Source organism: Myotis yumanensis, unplaced genomic scaffold (assembly GCF_028538775.1).
Source record: "Myotis yumanensis isolate MYYU_CA2020_CCGP unplaced genomic scaffold, mMyoYum1.0.hap1 SCAF_9, whole genome shotgun sequence".
Taxonomy (NCBI): Eukaryota; Metazoa; Chordata; class Mammalia; order Chiroptera; family Vespertilionidae; genus Myotis; species Myotis yumanensis.
The window spans coordinates 2,694,221-2,708,315 of record NW_027223760.1 but is presented as its reverse complement, the minus strand read 5'-3'; the positions used below and the strand labels follow the sequence as shown (position 1 = coordinate 2,708,315).

Below are 14,095 nucleotides of genomic sequence, written 5' to 3'. Positions count from 1 at the left end.
TTTTTAAGGGCTGAAAGGCCACTTTCTTAATAGATAAATTTTGGATGACAAATAAGAATACCAGGAGACATTTCTAAACAGCTGTGGAACTATTTCCTGCTAAGACAATAATGGCTCTCAGAATTTTTATTTTTTTATTTTTTGGTAACCCTCCCAGGAGGATATTTTTTCCATTGATTTTTAGAGAGAGTCAAAGGGAGGGAGTGAGGCGGGGAAGAGAGAGAGAGAGACATCGATGTGAGAGAGACACAGTGATTGGTTGCCTCCCACACATGCCTCAATCAGGGCCTGGGATTGGACCTGCAACCGAGGTCTGTGCCCTTGACCGGAATTGAACCTGAGACCCTTCTGTGCGTGGGCCGATGCTCTACCATTGAACCACCTGCCGGGACACTCAGAATTTTCTTTATTTGATAACCTAGAGAGTGAATGCCAGTTGCTTAGAGTTGAATTCTTCTTAATTCGAACCCTGGGTAGTCCATGTTAAATATTTGGGCGCCAGGTATTCATTCTTTGCCACCCCATAGTTGAGTATCTTGTTTATTTTGATTTGCAGCAATTTGAGGCGCTCTAAGAACTCTCGGTCTTGGGTGAAGAAGTGTCTGTGCATTGCGTCACCTGCATTTTGAGGTCATCTCATTCTGTTTCAACCTGACTTGGAGCATATGTGTTGCAGCAATGGCTCTAACGGAATGTTTTGTGACCTGTGTACTAGTATAGGCGGAGTTGGAAATCCTCCATCTGCCGTGTAACTGACTCTGTTTGCCTTGGAGAGCCCCGTTGCCCTTGTATAATTAATCATTCTAATTACTAATATATCCCTATTCTATTTCTAACTTACTATTAATTATCAACACTACTTCCTTTGTCTCTCAAAGGATCCCTGTTTGAACTGTAAATTATACAATCATAATAATTTGAAAGGAACTAAAAATTTGGCCTCAGCAGCCAGTATGCCTGATTTAATTTCTAGATTTATTCAACCTTTATCATCCCTTTAGCAATGTTGCCAGATGTCACCCCCAATCCCTGCTGCAATGCAAATATGGTTCCGGGGCGGGGGGTGACACCCAGTGTGGGGACAGGGGAGGTATCCTTTAAGACAGGCAGCTCCCCACGCACCTGGTGTGTCTGCAAGCCTTGCATGAGGAGTGCCAGAGGAGGGAAGGCTCAGTGGTGAGCAGCGGGCAGCGGGTGATTGAAATGGGCACACTACGCGCACTAAGTGAACATGGGACTTCGTAGCTGAGGTTAACAGTGTGATGTGCGTGAGAGAGAGAGGTGAGAGAGGACTTAGGGCCAGAAATGTAACATACGTGGGGTGATTCTGTGGGGTTCATGGCTTGGCTGCAAGAAGAGAAAACTCTACAATGATTACTCTATGCTGTGGAACCCAGTTTGTTGGATGGAGAAACATTAAGTTCACACAAAAGCTGCAAACATAATAAATATCAGATTCTTTCTTTTTTGTTGTTTGTTTGTTTATTGTTGTTGGTTCTCACCCGAGGATACATTTTTCCATTGATTTTTTAGAGAGAGTGGAAGGGGGGCAGGAGGGAGAGAGAGAAACATCCATGTGAGAGAGGGGCCGTGTTTGGTTGCCTGCTGCACAAGCCCAGACCGGGGCCGGGGATGGAACCCACAGTCCTTCCGTCCATGGGCCGAAGCTCTAACCACTGAGCCACTGGCCAGGGCTCTGATTCTTCCTTAAGGTTTCTCCGGTGCAGGGAAGACAGAGGCCGAGGAACGAGCTCCGTGTCGCTGCAAGGATGAGAGTGGGCCTCGTCCAGGTTTTCGTGTCTTGGGTCTTGAGTTACGTGGGGAGTACTGACTTGGCTCGCTCTGTTTCTGCGTTTCCCTCACCGGGTGTCTCTTCCATGTTGTTTCCAGGAGCTGGTGGGGAGTAACCCTCCGCAGAGGAACTGGAAAGGGATTGCCATCGCGCTGCTCGTGATCCTGGTCATCTGCTCCCTGATCGTCACCTCGGTCATCCTGCTGACACCAGGTACCGCTGCTGTCCCAGAGCCGGAGCCACTGCCAGGGCAACGGTGCCACTCACTCACCAGTTTCTTTTAAGTAACAACCTATTGCATAGTTTATGTTTCCCGGGTTCTAATTTTCCATGTGCCTTTGGTAAAATCAACAAGTAAGATCCATTTCACGTGCTTCGATTTGCTTATATAATTGGACCAGGTGGAAATGCTCAGCAGCTATGGGAATTCACAGCACTTCTTCATGCTTGACGAGCTGAAGACAGTGGCATGGAAATGGAAAGATTTTAGATATCGCATGCATTGTATCAAAGATGAATTAAAAACAACATATATGGATTGTGACTAAGAATAGAGTACATATTAGATACTACTGATGAAATGAAGTATAAAACAGTCAGAAATCATTCAGGGAAGAAAAAATATCAGCAGCAAAAACATGTAGGTACAAGGACATTGAATATTCCGCAGGGAAGGGGTGTGGACGCCTAGAGGAGAGAGGCTTTAGGGAGGAAATTCATGGGTGAGGTCAGACTTAAAGGGGCGTTCCCACGGTAGGGAGGTGAGGGAGAGGAGACAGCCTGGCCTGCAGAGGAACCGTATGGGGACTGAGATACGGAAACATTATGGCCTTGCACCCACGTGTGTGACCACTGTACCCATTCTTCTCCACCATTAGGTGCCTGATCGTGGGGACGAAAATACGTTTCAATCCTCAGTAAATAGACTGCACAGGTATTAGACCTGAAGATGGAGAAATGCAATGTAAAACAATTTAATATGAGAAGAAAGGGGACATCTGTGATATTTTCAACAATAAAGATAAATTTAAAATAAGTAAATAAAAACTTTTAATGGGTACAAAAACCGCAGACAAATTATGGTCTATGTTTAAGCTATCATCACAAAACTTAAATGTAAAAACAGTAATCTGGACCCTAACACTCAAACCAGATAAAGTTATCAGAGGGAAAGAGAACCACAGACCGACGTTTGTTGTGAATACAGATGCAAACATCTCAACAAAATACTAGGAAGCCGAGTCCAGCATGACCAAATGGGGTTTATCCCAAGAAAGAAAATTGGGTTTAACATGTAAAAAGCAATGTGAGCCCTAACTGGTTTGTCTCAGAGCGTCGGCCCACGGACTTAAGGTTCCTGGTTTTGATTCTGGTCAAGGGCATGTACCTCCATTGCAGGCTCGACCCCGGCCCTGGTAAGGGCACGTGTGGGAGGCAACCAATCAATGTGTCTCTCTCACATCGATGTTTCTCTCTCTTTCTCTCTGTCATTCCCCCTCCCTTCCACTCTCTCTAAAAATCAATAGAAACATATCCTTAGGTGAGGATTAACAACAGCAACAACAAAAGAGCAATGAGATACACAGATGTTAATGGAATAAAAATGGGGGAGATCATTTCGATGGATGCAGAATAAGTATTTGACAAAATCAACAATCCTTTCAGGGTAAAACACAAAACAAGAGGAATACTAATAAACATCTCCAACCTGATAAAAAGCATCTATGAATAGCCCACAGCTAGTATCATCCTCAGAGGTAAATCCACAGCAGCCCTAAGAGCAGGAATAATACAAGGACCTTCACTCCCACTACCTCTAGTAGACGTTGTGTGGGAGATTTTAACCCAGGCAGCTGGGCAGGGGAAATGGCATCTGGGTGGGGAAGAAAGAAGTTGAACTGTCTTTATTCATGAGATGACGTATCCTATCTATGGAAAATCTTCAGGAATACACATGTGCATGCGCACAAACACACACACACACTCACAAACCCTATTATAACTAACAGATGAGTTCAGCAACTTTGGAAGTGACAACATCTTCATCCAAAAATCATTTGTATTTTCATCCACTAGCATTGCACACAGCTCCTGCTGTCCTCACGCCCAGGCAGCCCTGGTGCCCAGAGCAGCAGGCCTGGCGGGATGTCTGGCTGAGTAGCAGGCTCAGCACTGTGTCTGGGAGCCTTCCCTCCCAGAGCCCAGCTCTAGGCACAGAGAGCAGCCCTCCGTCTGCACAACTGCCCAGGGGCACAGCCTGCGCTGCCCCGCCCCTGTCTCTAACAGGAAGGGTTCCGAGGTCAGTCCTTGTGCTGCAGCAGCGGCCAGCAGCCTTCTTCCAGCTGCTGTAACCGTTCCCTGGGTGCTGGCGGCCGGTGTCAGGCAACAATTAGCCGGAGTGTCCTGGTTGGCCACTCCGATGGGCTCCCCGGATTCCTGAAAAGGCTTGGGGAGCCCATGTAGACTCCTGGGGAACCCCAGTGTGGCTGTGCTGGGCCCTCCTTTCCCTTCGGTTCTGCTGGGTTTCTCAGCTACTGTTTCCCTCTCTGGGTTTCACTGCTCAGGGCTGTGCCCACTTCTGCTCCTTCCATCACGAACTGGGGGCGGCAGTGGTCCTGGTGTGGGACTCAAAGCTCCGGGGGTCAGAGGAGAGTGTCAGGGCACCCCTTTGCCTCCCGCCTGGAGCCCCGGAGCATCCTCACAGGGGCCAGGGGTGCCTGTGCACTGGCCAGATGTTCCTGGTCCCCTGGGCGGGCTGCGAGCTGGAGCTGGTGCTGGGGAGACGGGGGGGCACAGGCGCCAGGAGAGCTGAGTCCACCCCAAGGGAGATGCAGCATTAAGCAGCAGTAAAGGAGAAGCGGGGCCGGGCTGGGTAGAAGCCTGTGGGGCTGTGCCAATAGCTGAGTCATGGACAGAGCGCAGGGCGGAGTGGCCTCCCCGGGCGAGCGCTGACCTTCAGCCTCTAAGACGGAGAGTGCCAGTAACCGAAAGCCTGGGGAACATCGGCACCATCTTGGGTGCCTTCCCCCCAACCTTGCTTCCATTTTGCCAGAATGACAGAAATCACTCTAAGTCGTATTGTACTTTTTAAAAAATAACCTTTCTGTTCTGAGCTGCCTGGATTCTGCCTCTTGGCGAAACGTTTCCAGGTACGCGTGGGCCCGCTTTCCGGGACGGACGCCCTGCCTGGGGTCCTGAGGGCCTCGCGCTGGTCAATCCGAGTAACAGCTGCTTTGTTCTGTCCATCTGTCCAGTCATCACAGCCACACGCTTTATGTCTCAAAGGCCCAATGGAGAGTGCTGATGGCGCTCCTGGTCGCGCGATCGGCCCAGAGAGAGGGCCCTGTCCAGGGGGCCATTCGGTTCTCCCCGCCAGCCATGCTCTCCCCTACGTGTCCCGCGGGATGACAGGCTCCCGTGACCTCTGCAGGTCACAGATGAGACGGGGTCTGCGGCAGTCACAGCGCGGCCGCCTAGCAGCTGCCACCCATGCATTGGGGGAGAGGAGGCCCGGGCCCCGCGCAGTGACTGGGGGGGGCTGAGCACCAGCAGGATCCTATGCACACGAAGCACCCCCCACATCGGCTTTTCTGGGGTTTAGAGAAGATGGACAGCGGTTGGTGGTGGAAAACGCTAGGACACTTTCAGGCAGTTTCGCCGTGTGAAGGTGCATATGGAGGGAGGGCTCCGGGGATTACGGGAACACAGGGCTCTGACCTTGTGGGCAGGAGCATATCGTAGGGCTTGTTTCATGGAACTGAACCTTCATGGTCTGACTTAGGTCTAATGTCTAACTGCGTTGCTAGCTCTCAGCTTATCTTACAAAAAATAAATTCAATTACACTCAATAGGCTTTATTGGGAAGAAGAGGACTCTAGCGAGTTGGCAGTCACAGCCTGTAGAGCAGTCAGGAGTGCAGGTGCGGGAATTCAGAAACATCAAGTGTTGTGCATTTACGCTGGAGTCAAAACAAGATGAAATGAGTTTACTCGGGGGAGGGGGGGGCTGCATTGTAATTGCCGGAGAGGCTCCCCAGCTGGAGAGTTATTACCGCTAAGTAACAGCGTGTCCGTAATGACATTTCCCTGGAGTTTTAAAATGGACTTTATAGGAGCAATTTTGGACTCACAGCAAAACTGAATGGCAGGTAGAGGCTTCCCACATAAACTTTGCCCCAGACATGCATGGCCTCCGATATCCACACCCCTCACCAAAGCGGTGCCTTAGTTACGACAGATGGACCTGTGCTGACATGCTGTCCTCATCACCCAGAGCCCAGGGTTCCCGTGAGGGTCCCTCTCGGTGCCGGGCGCTCTGGGCGTTCGGGCGAATGTGCAATGACTCGCAACCACCGTCACGGTGCAGTCACGGCCCTGAAAGCGTTCTGTTCTCTGCCTATTCGGTGCTTCTTTCCTGCACCCCTGGCAGCCCCTGGGCTCCTAACCGCCTCCGTAGCTCTGCCTTTTCTAGACACATTACAGCTGGAGCACACACCATGTAACCTGCTCAGACCAGCTTCCTGTCTTAGTCACACGCACGCAAGTCCCACCGCCCAACCCCCATGTCTTTGTCAGGCTTGATCGCTCACTTCCTTTTAGCTGAAGGATGGTTCATTGTCTGGATGGACCACAGTTTCTCCATCAGCCACCGGAGGCGTCCTTGGTTGCTTCCAAGTTCTGGCAGTTATGATAAAGCTGCTGTAAAATTGTGTGCAGGCTTTTGTGTGGACATAAGTTTTCAGCTTCTTCGGGTAAATGCCAAACAGTGCGATTGCTGGGTCATGGGCAAGAGTATGCTCCTTTTTGTAAGAAACCATCAAACCGCCTTCCAAAGAGTCTATACCATGTTGCATTCCCACCAGCAATGAGAGAGCGTTCCTGTTGCCCCACATCCTCGCCTGCATTTGGTGTTGTCAGAGTTCTAGATTTTGGCCATTCTGACAGGTATGTGATGGTATCTTGTTTTAGGCTTATCTTTTTAAAATTCTGGGACAAATGATTTTCAAAACATTTATTAATATACTAGAGGCCTGGTGCACAAAATTCATGCGGGGGTGGGGGGGTGGGGGGGGGGGAGGGTCCCTCAGCCCAGCCTGCACCCTTTCCAATCCAGGACCCCTCAGGGGATGTCCGACTGCCAGTTTAGGCCCAATCTCACGGAGACTGCTGGCACCTAACCGCTCGCCTGCCTGCCTGCTTGATCGCCCCTAACTGCCTCTGCTTGCTGGCCTGATCACCCCCTAACTTTCCCCCTGCTGGCCCGGTTGCCCCCTAACTGCTCCCATGCCAGCCTGATTGCCCCTAACCTCCTCTACCTCAGCCGTTGCCACTGTGGCTTTTTCAGGAAGGACGTCTGGAAGGATGGCCAGAAGATGTCCAGTCTAATTAGCATATTCATCTTTTATTATATTAATAAATATATATAAATTATTATATTGTTCAATGAATTTTTAAACTGTACAGGCTCGCATTGCCAGGACTCTTATCAGAAAACAGAAGGTCATCAAAGGTGACCTAATTTCTAACATATTAGGAGAGTTTTACATGCTTTTATACTTTTTGCATTTATAGTATAAAAATGACCGTATAGTATGTGTGCTTTTCTACCTGGTTCTTTTTTAAAATATATTCTTTTTAAATTTTTTTTTTTTGAGAGAGAGGAAGGGAGAGAGAGAGAAACATTGATGAGAGAGAGACACATCGATGGGTTACCTCCCACATGCTCAAGAATCAAACCCACAACCTGAGTATGTGCCCTGAATGGGAATCAAACCTACAACCCTTTCAGTGCACAGGACAACACTCAATCCACTGAACTACATCAGCCAGGACACCTGGTACTTTTGATCAATGTGACATTTTTTGCTGTGTTTTAGATTATACTGGTGCCCAATTTTTGATCTGTGATGGATTATGTCATCATGAGGTCTCATGGAATCCCTATGAAAATTGCCAAGTAGTTTAATAGTGATTCAATAACAATCTACACTAATAAAAGAGAAACATGGTAATTAACATACGACCGCTACCCTTCCCATTGGCTAATCAGCATATCCTTATGCAAATTAACTGTCAGCCAAGATGGCGGCCGGCAGCCAGGCAGCTGGAAGTGAACATGAGGCTTGCTTGCTCCCGTGACTGCAGACTCCAAGTTCCCCGCCTGACTTGCCGGCCTCTGAGCTGGCAGTTTGAAACATTCTAACAAATATAGAAGCTAATACATTGTTTCGATTATAGAACGCTCAGCAGCGGAAGCCTCAGAACTAGAGCCAGAGCTAAAGCTGGCCCAGAATAAAATAAAAAAAAGAGAAAAAAAAGGAGCGGTTGGGAGCTTCAGTCAATCGCCAGCCTGAAAGCAGCCCTCAGCCCCTCACCCAGGCTGGCCAGGCACCCCAGTGGGGACCCCCACCCTGAAGGGTGTGTGACCAGCTGCAAACAGCCATCAGACCCTCACCCAGGCTGGCCAGGCACCCCAGTGGGGACCCCCACCCTGATCCAGGACACCCTTCAGGGCAAACCAGCCGGCCCCCACCCGTGCACCAGGTCTCTATCCTATATAGTAAAAGGGTAATATGCCTCCTGGCACCGGGTCAGCGTGACAGGGGGCAGCGCCCAAACCCCCTGATCGCCCTGCGGCTCTGTGAGTGACAGGGGGTGGGGCCACAACCTCCCTATCTGCCCTGCTCTGTTCATGACAGGGGAAGGCGCCCCAACCCCCTGATGGGCCCTGCTCTGTGCATGACAGGGGGCAGCGCCCAACACCCTGATTGGCCCTGCTCTGTGCGTGACAGGGGGTGGCGCCGCAACCTCACCATCGACCCTGCCTTGAGTGTGACAGGGGGTGGTGCCCCAACCCCCCAATCGGCCCTGCTCTGAGCCCAACCAGGGGCTGCACCTAGGGATTGGGCCTGCCCTCTGCCACCCCGGAGCAGGCCTAAGCCAGCAGGTCGTTATCTCCTGGGGGTCCTAGACTGCAAGAGGGCACAGGCCAGGCTGAGGGATCCCCCCTCACGCCCCCGAGTGCACAAATTTTTGTGCACCGGGCCTCTAGTCCTATATAATAAAACCTTAATATGCAAATCGACCGAAAGGCAGAAAAACCAGTCGCTCTGACATGCACTGACCACCAGGGGGCAGATGCTTAATGCAGGAGCTGCCCCCTGGTGGTCAGTGTGCTCCCACAGGAGAAGCCGGGCTCACAGCTGGCAAGCGCAGCGGTGGTGGCAGGAGCCTCTCCCGCCTCCACAGCAGCGCTAAGGAGCCCTCGGGAGATGTCTGCCTGCCGCGTTAGGCCCACTCAAGCCTAAGCCAGCAGGTGGACATCTCCTGAGGGGTCCTGGACTGCGAGAGGGCACAGGCTGGGCTAAGGGACCCGCCCCCACCCCCCAGTGCACGAATGTGGTGCACCAGGCCTCTAGTATAGCATAGCAAATAATGTGTACCTTGCAGAAATAGGTGGTTTGCCCATTTCTTCTAGGCGTTTCCTCTCTGTTCTCCTTCCTACATTAAACTCAGCCCTCACATCCAATCTTGTCATAGTCCATCTGTTTCAATGACTGTGACCAAGTGTTCAGTCACAGGATGCACAGCTTGCTTGATAGGTCTCTGGTGTTGTTCATTTGACCTCAGCATCTGTGGTTGTACTTCTAGAGTCTTTTGTGTCTCTTCACACTCACAGTCCAGCTGACTTTTGGGGTGAATGGTGTCTCCTCTGGTTATGAAATAGACTTTAGTTGTTGCCCCTGCCAGTCTCATTATAGTAGTTTCTGACTAATGTCAGTTGGTTATGCTCACTGAGACTGTAAATGGATGTGGGCAATGTTTTCTCTGACAGCCCAGAATGTGGGAGAGGTGGGTGAGGACAGGATGCATTGTGGGATGCTTCATGGAGGATGAGGAATTAGAGACTTTGAAAGACACATCTAGTGGAGATGGAAAGACATCCACAAGGGAAGGTCCCCCTGATCCATAAAGCTTACAGGCTCGCTGGCTGGAGGGCACCTGGCCTGGAGCCGTTAGGGACATCCGAGTGCTCGGTGTGAGGGCTGCAGGAGGGAGGGTGGTGACTGGAGAGTCAGCAATACCAGGCACTGGATTTGAGACTGCAGCTTATGGCTCTTACTGTCTGTAATGAGTCATATGTCACAACTAGTTTTAGAATCTGACAAAACTACAACTGAACCTTGTTTCTCAAACTTAATTCATTCTAGAAGGCTGTTGGAAAACTGAAGCTTCTGTCTGAGGGCAGGGACACAAACAGGACTCCTGGGGAGGGATGTACTAGTACCTCCGAGATGGTGAAAATAACGTTTCTCATTCGAGTAGCAGGTGAGGACAGTGGGAGGCACTGCCCTGTGTGTGTAAGCCATTAGTGTAGCTCACAGGCCGGGCAGACGGACGGCCTTGGTCTCTGACAGCAGATGAGGATTTTGTGCCTCTAGTGGACAGAGCCTCTTCTCAGGCAGAGCTACGACCCACAAGCTCCGAGCTCGGGAATGTGGGTAAAAGCTGCCCCATGCCTTGTTCTTCCTACTGGTTCCATCAACCACACATTTCCGCTGGGCTGGGGATTCATCTAGCTCAGTGGTTTCCAATGTGGGCACACGGCACATGGGGGGCAATTTGATTTTTAAGGGGGGGGCAATTTGAGAATGAGTCATTAACAGTGAATTTTTTCATTTCTCATGGTCCTAGGAGCCTCGTATATCCTAATATATAAAAAACCAAGGGTCGTCACTACCAAAACAACCAGACAGATGACTGAACAGCAGTCTGCGTGGGGCGACCAGGCTGGCAGGGGGGTTAGTGAAGGACGACCAAACAACTGAACAGCAGGCTGGGTGGGGCGACCAGGCTGGCAGGGGGGTTAGTGAGGGACAACCAAATGACTGAACAGCAGGCTGTGTGGGGTGACCAGGCCAGCAAGGGGGCAGTGAGGGGCATCCAGGCCGGTGGGGGTGGCAGTTGGGGAGACCAGGCTGGCAAGGGGGCAGTAAGAGGCTACCAGGCCAGCAAGGGGGGGAGTTAGGGGTGACCAGGCCAGCAGAGGGGGGCAGTTGGGGGCATTCAGGCCAGTGGAGGGGGAGGCAGTTAGGGGCAATCAGGTCAGCAGGCAGAGGCAGTTAGGGGTGATCAGGCAGGCAGACAGGTGAGCAGTTAGGAGCCAGCGGTCCCAGATTGTGAGAAGGATGCCCAACTGCCGGTTTAGGCCCGATCCCCCTAAACCAGCAGTTGGACATCCCCCGAGGGGTCCTGGATTGGAGAGGGTGCAGGCTGGGCTGAGGAGACCATGCCCATGCATGGCTTTTGTGCACCGGGCCTCTAGCAGTAGGGTCCCTAGGCCTGCCTGGCAATCAGGGCGATCAAGTTCCCTGTCTCCCTGCCTCCTGGCCTCCTCCTTCCCTCACTTCCTCAGCAACCTGCCACTGCAGCTGGTCACCCACCATGTCCTGCACCGCCCCCTGATGGTCAGCGCACGTCATAGCAAGTGATCGAACTCCCGGTCTCCCAGTTGAACTCCCGAGGGGACAATTTGCATATTAGCTTTTTATTATATAGGATATTGTGACATATTTATCCATTTCAGTTCTCTATTATATGTTTTGAAACTTGACTTGCTATTTTTTCATATCACTTCATATTTTTTAAAACAATTTCTTAGTGATTTCTTCTCAGTACTTCAACTGTCCTTTTTTTTTCTCCTTCATGGATGCCATGTTCTTTGGAAGCTTGTTTAGACCAAGTGAATGGCCTTTTAGGCTCCCTCCACATGAATAGGAGCTCACTTTTTGAATAATAAGGATTATATGTCATGGGGGTGGGGGGGCATCAGGATTTTAGAGGTGCTCAGGTGGGGCATGGCCAAAACAAGGTTGGGAACCACTGGTCCAGCTGCCTCCTTCCAAGCTTCATGATCGAGGGTGTGGGCAGCACTGGCAGTGAGCACACGGACATCGGGGTGAGAATCTACCAGAACAGGAGCTCATCCCCAGCTGTAGGCAGCCGGGGGTGGGGTGTGTGGAGAAGAAATGCCTAAGGAAGATGTCAGCCATCTTTTCATCCCGCACCCACCATGCTGCCGGTGCTTGGCATTTAATAAATGCTTAAAAACGATCAATTACATAACCCAGCAGAGAGCCTTCTTTAGACATTTGTTCATCCCTCTTTTGACGACTCCCACCATACTGCTCATAAATCAGGCCTTTATTTTAACTTTTAAAAATTGGTTTTAGAGAGGGAGGAAGGGGAAAGAGAGAAAAAGAGACAGAGAAACATCATTGCTGTGAGAGAAACATTGATCGCTTGCCTCCCAGCATGAGCCCTGCAGTCTAAGTAGGTATGTGCCTGGCCAGGGAATCAAACCATGGACGTCTGGTGCAAGGATGCTGCTTCAACCAACTGAGCCACCTCCGGGGCCTTCCGTCCTGAGACAGTATTTCCGTGCAGACCTCGGAGATGTGGCCCTCACAGGTTGCAGGCAGGGGGTGCGAAATGGGCCGTGTCACTGACGCAGGATCCCCTCCCTGCCAAGTCATCTCTGATGGTTTAATTAAAATCAAAGTGTGGGGGAAAACCAAGATGGCGGCATAGGTAAACACGGGAATTTGCTGCCTCGAGCAACCACTTCAAAAATACAACTAAAAGACGGAACGGACATCATCCAGAACCACAGGAAGGCTGGCTGAGTGGAAGTTCTACAACTAGGAGGAAAGAGAAAAGCATACCGAGGCTCAGAGGAGGCGCAGTGCTGAAGTAAAATACTAAGGTGCGAGTGCATGCGGAGCAGGCTGGAGGCTGAGGGTGTGGTTGTCGTTTTCAATCGGGAAGGAGTCTCAAGCTCTGAGCTCCAGTTCCGGGCGAGTCTCTAAGGACCCAGACTCATACGGGAGAAGCAGGACTGTATGGCATCGCTCAGAACCTTAGGGCAGCTTTCTCTCCGTGGGGCTTGCAGCGTTTACTGGGACAGTGAGAAGCAGAGCCTCTGAAGGCAAGACTGAGAGCAGCCATAATTGCTAACCCCACCCTGTTGATCCTGTGGGACCCGCCCCGCCCAAACCCTGCAGGGAGGCTTTTGCTGGATAGCCTCAGGCAAAGGCTAGATTAGCACCTCCCTAGAGATCCAGGAGCCAGGAAGCCCAGAGGTCCCAGTGGGACCATCCAGTTTGCAGCTTCGTGGAACCATAAAAGACACACTCAGGGGGCAGACTCAGTGAGCACCAAAGCCCCGTCGAAGCAAGTCTAGCCCCAGAGAGGTGTCTCCAGCACAGAAGTTCTCCCACTGCAGACACAGCTGATTCTCACAGCCAATTGGCCTGGAGGTCAATTCCTCACAGTGATAAATACAACAATCAAGGCTTAATTACAATAAGACTGTGCACAAAGCCCACAAGGGGGTGCACCAAGAGTGTCTACCTCAGGTAATTGGGACACTTAGCACAGAAAGGCACTCTATCGACACAGCGAAGCATAAAAATTGCCGAGACAAAGAAACAGGACACAAACGACAGAATTGGAGGAAAGCAAACTGTTGGATATAGAGTTCAAAACCACACTTTTAAGGTCTTTAAAGAACTGTTTAGAAGTCGCCGATAAATTGAGTAAGGCCCTCGAAAAGACTGGTGAGACCGCCGATGAATGTAGTGAGATCCTCAAGAAATCTAATGAGACCCTCGATGTTGTGATAAAGGACCAACTAGAAATTAAGCAGACACTGACTGAAATAAAGAATATTATACAGACTCCCAACAGCAGACCAGAGGGTCGCAAGGATCAAGTCAAAGATTTGAAATACAAAGAAGCAAAAAACACCCAACTGGAAAAGCAAAATGAAAAAAGAATCCAAAAATACGAAGATAGTGTAAGGAGCCTCTGGGACAGCTTCAAGCGTACCAACATCCGAATTATAGGGGTGCCAGAAGATGAGAGAGAGCAAGATATTGAAAACCTATTTGAAGAAATAATGACAGAAAACTTCCCCTACCTGGTGAAAGAAATAGACTTACAAGTCCAGGAAGCACAGAGAACCCCAAACAAAAGGAATCCAAAGAGGACCACACCAAGACACATCATAATTAAAATGCCAAGAGCAAAAGACAACGAGAGAATCCTAAAAGCAGCAAGAGAAAGAAAATCAGTTACCTACAAGGGAGTACCCATACGACTGTCAGCTGATTTCTCAACAGAAACTTTGCAGGCCAGAAGGGAGTGGCAAGAAATATTCAAAGTGATGAATACCAAGAACCTACAACCAAGACTACTTTATCCAGCAAAGCTATCATTCAGAAGTGAAGGCCAGATAAAGAGC

The 14,095-nt window shown here is 50.3% G+C and overlaps 1 protein-coding gene across 3 annotated transcripts in view; it reads left to right on the top strand.

Annotated features, from left to right (window-relative positions):
* Positions 1 to 14,095, top strand: part of DPP6 (dipeptidyl peptidase like 6) — a 592,252-nt gene that overhangs the window by 332,185 nt on the left and 245,972 nt on the right. For all 3 annotated transcript variants that reach the window (XM_070423592.1, XM_070423590.1, XM_070423591.1), the window contains exon 2: positions 1,891 to 2,005. In XM_070423592.1, coding sequence (XP_070279693.1) covers positions 1,891 to 2,005 — 115 coding nt within the window. The remainder of the gene's footprint in view (positions 1 to 1,890; positions 2,006 to 14,095) is intronic.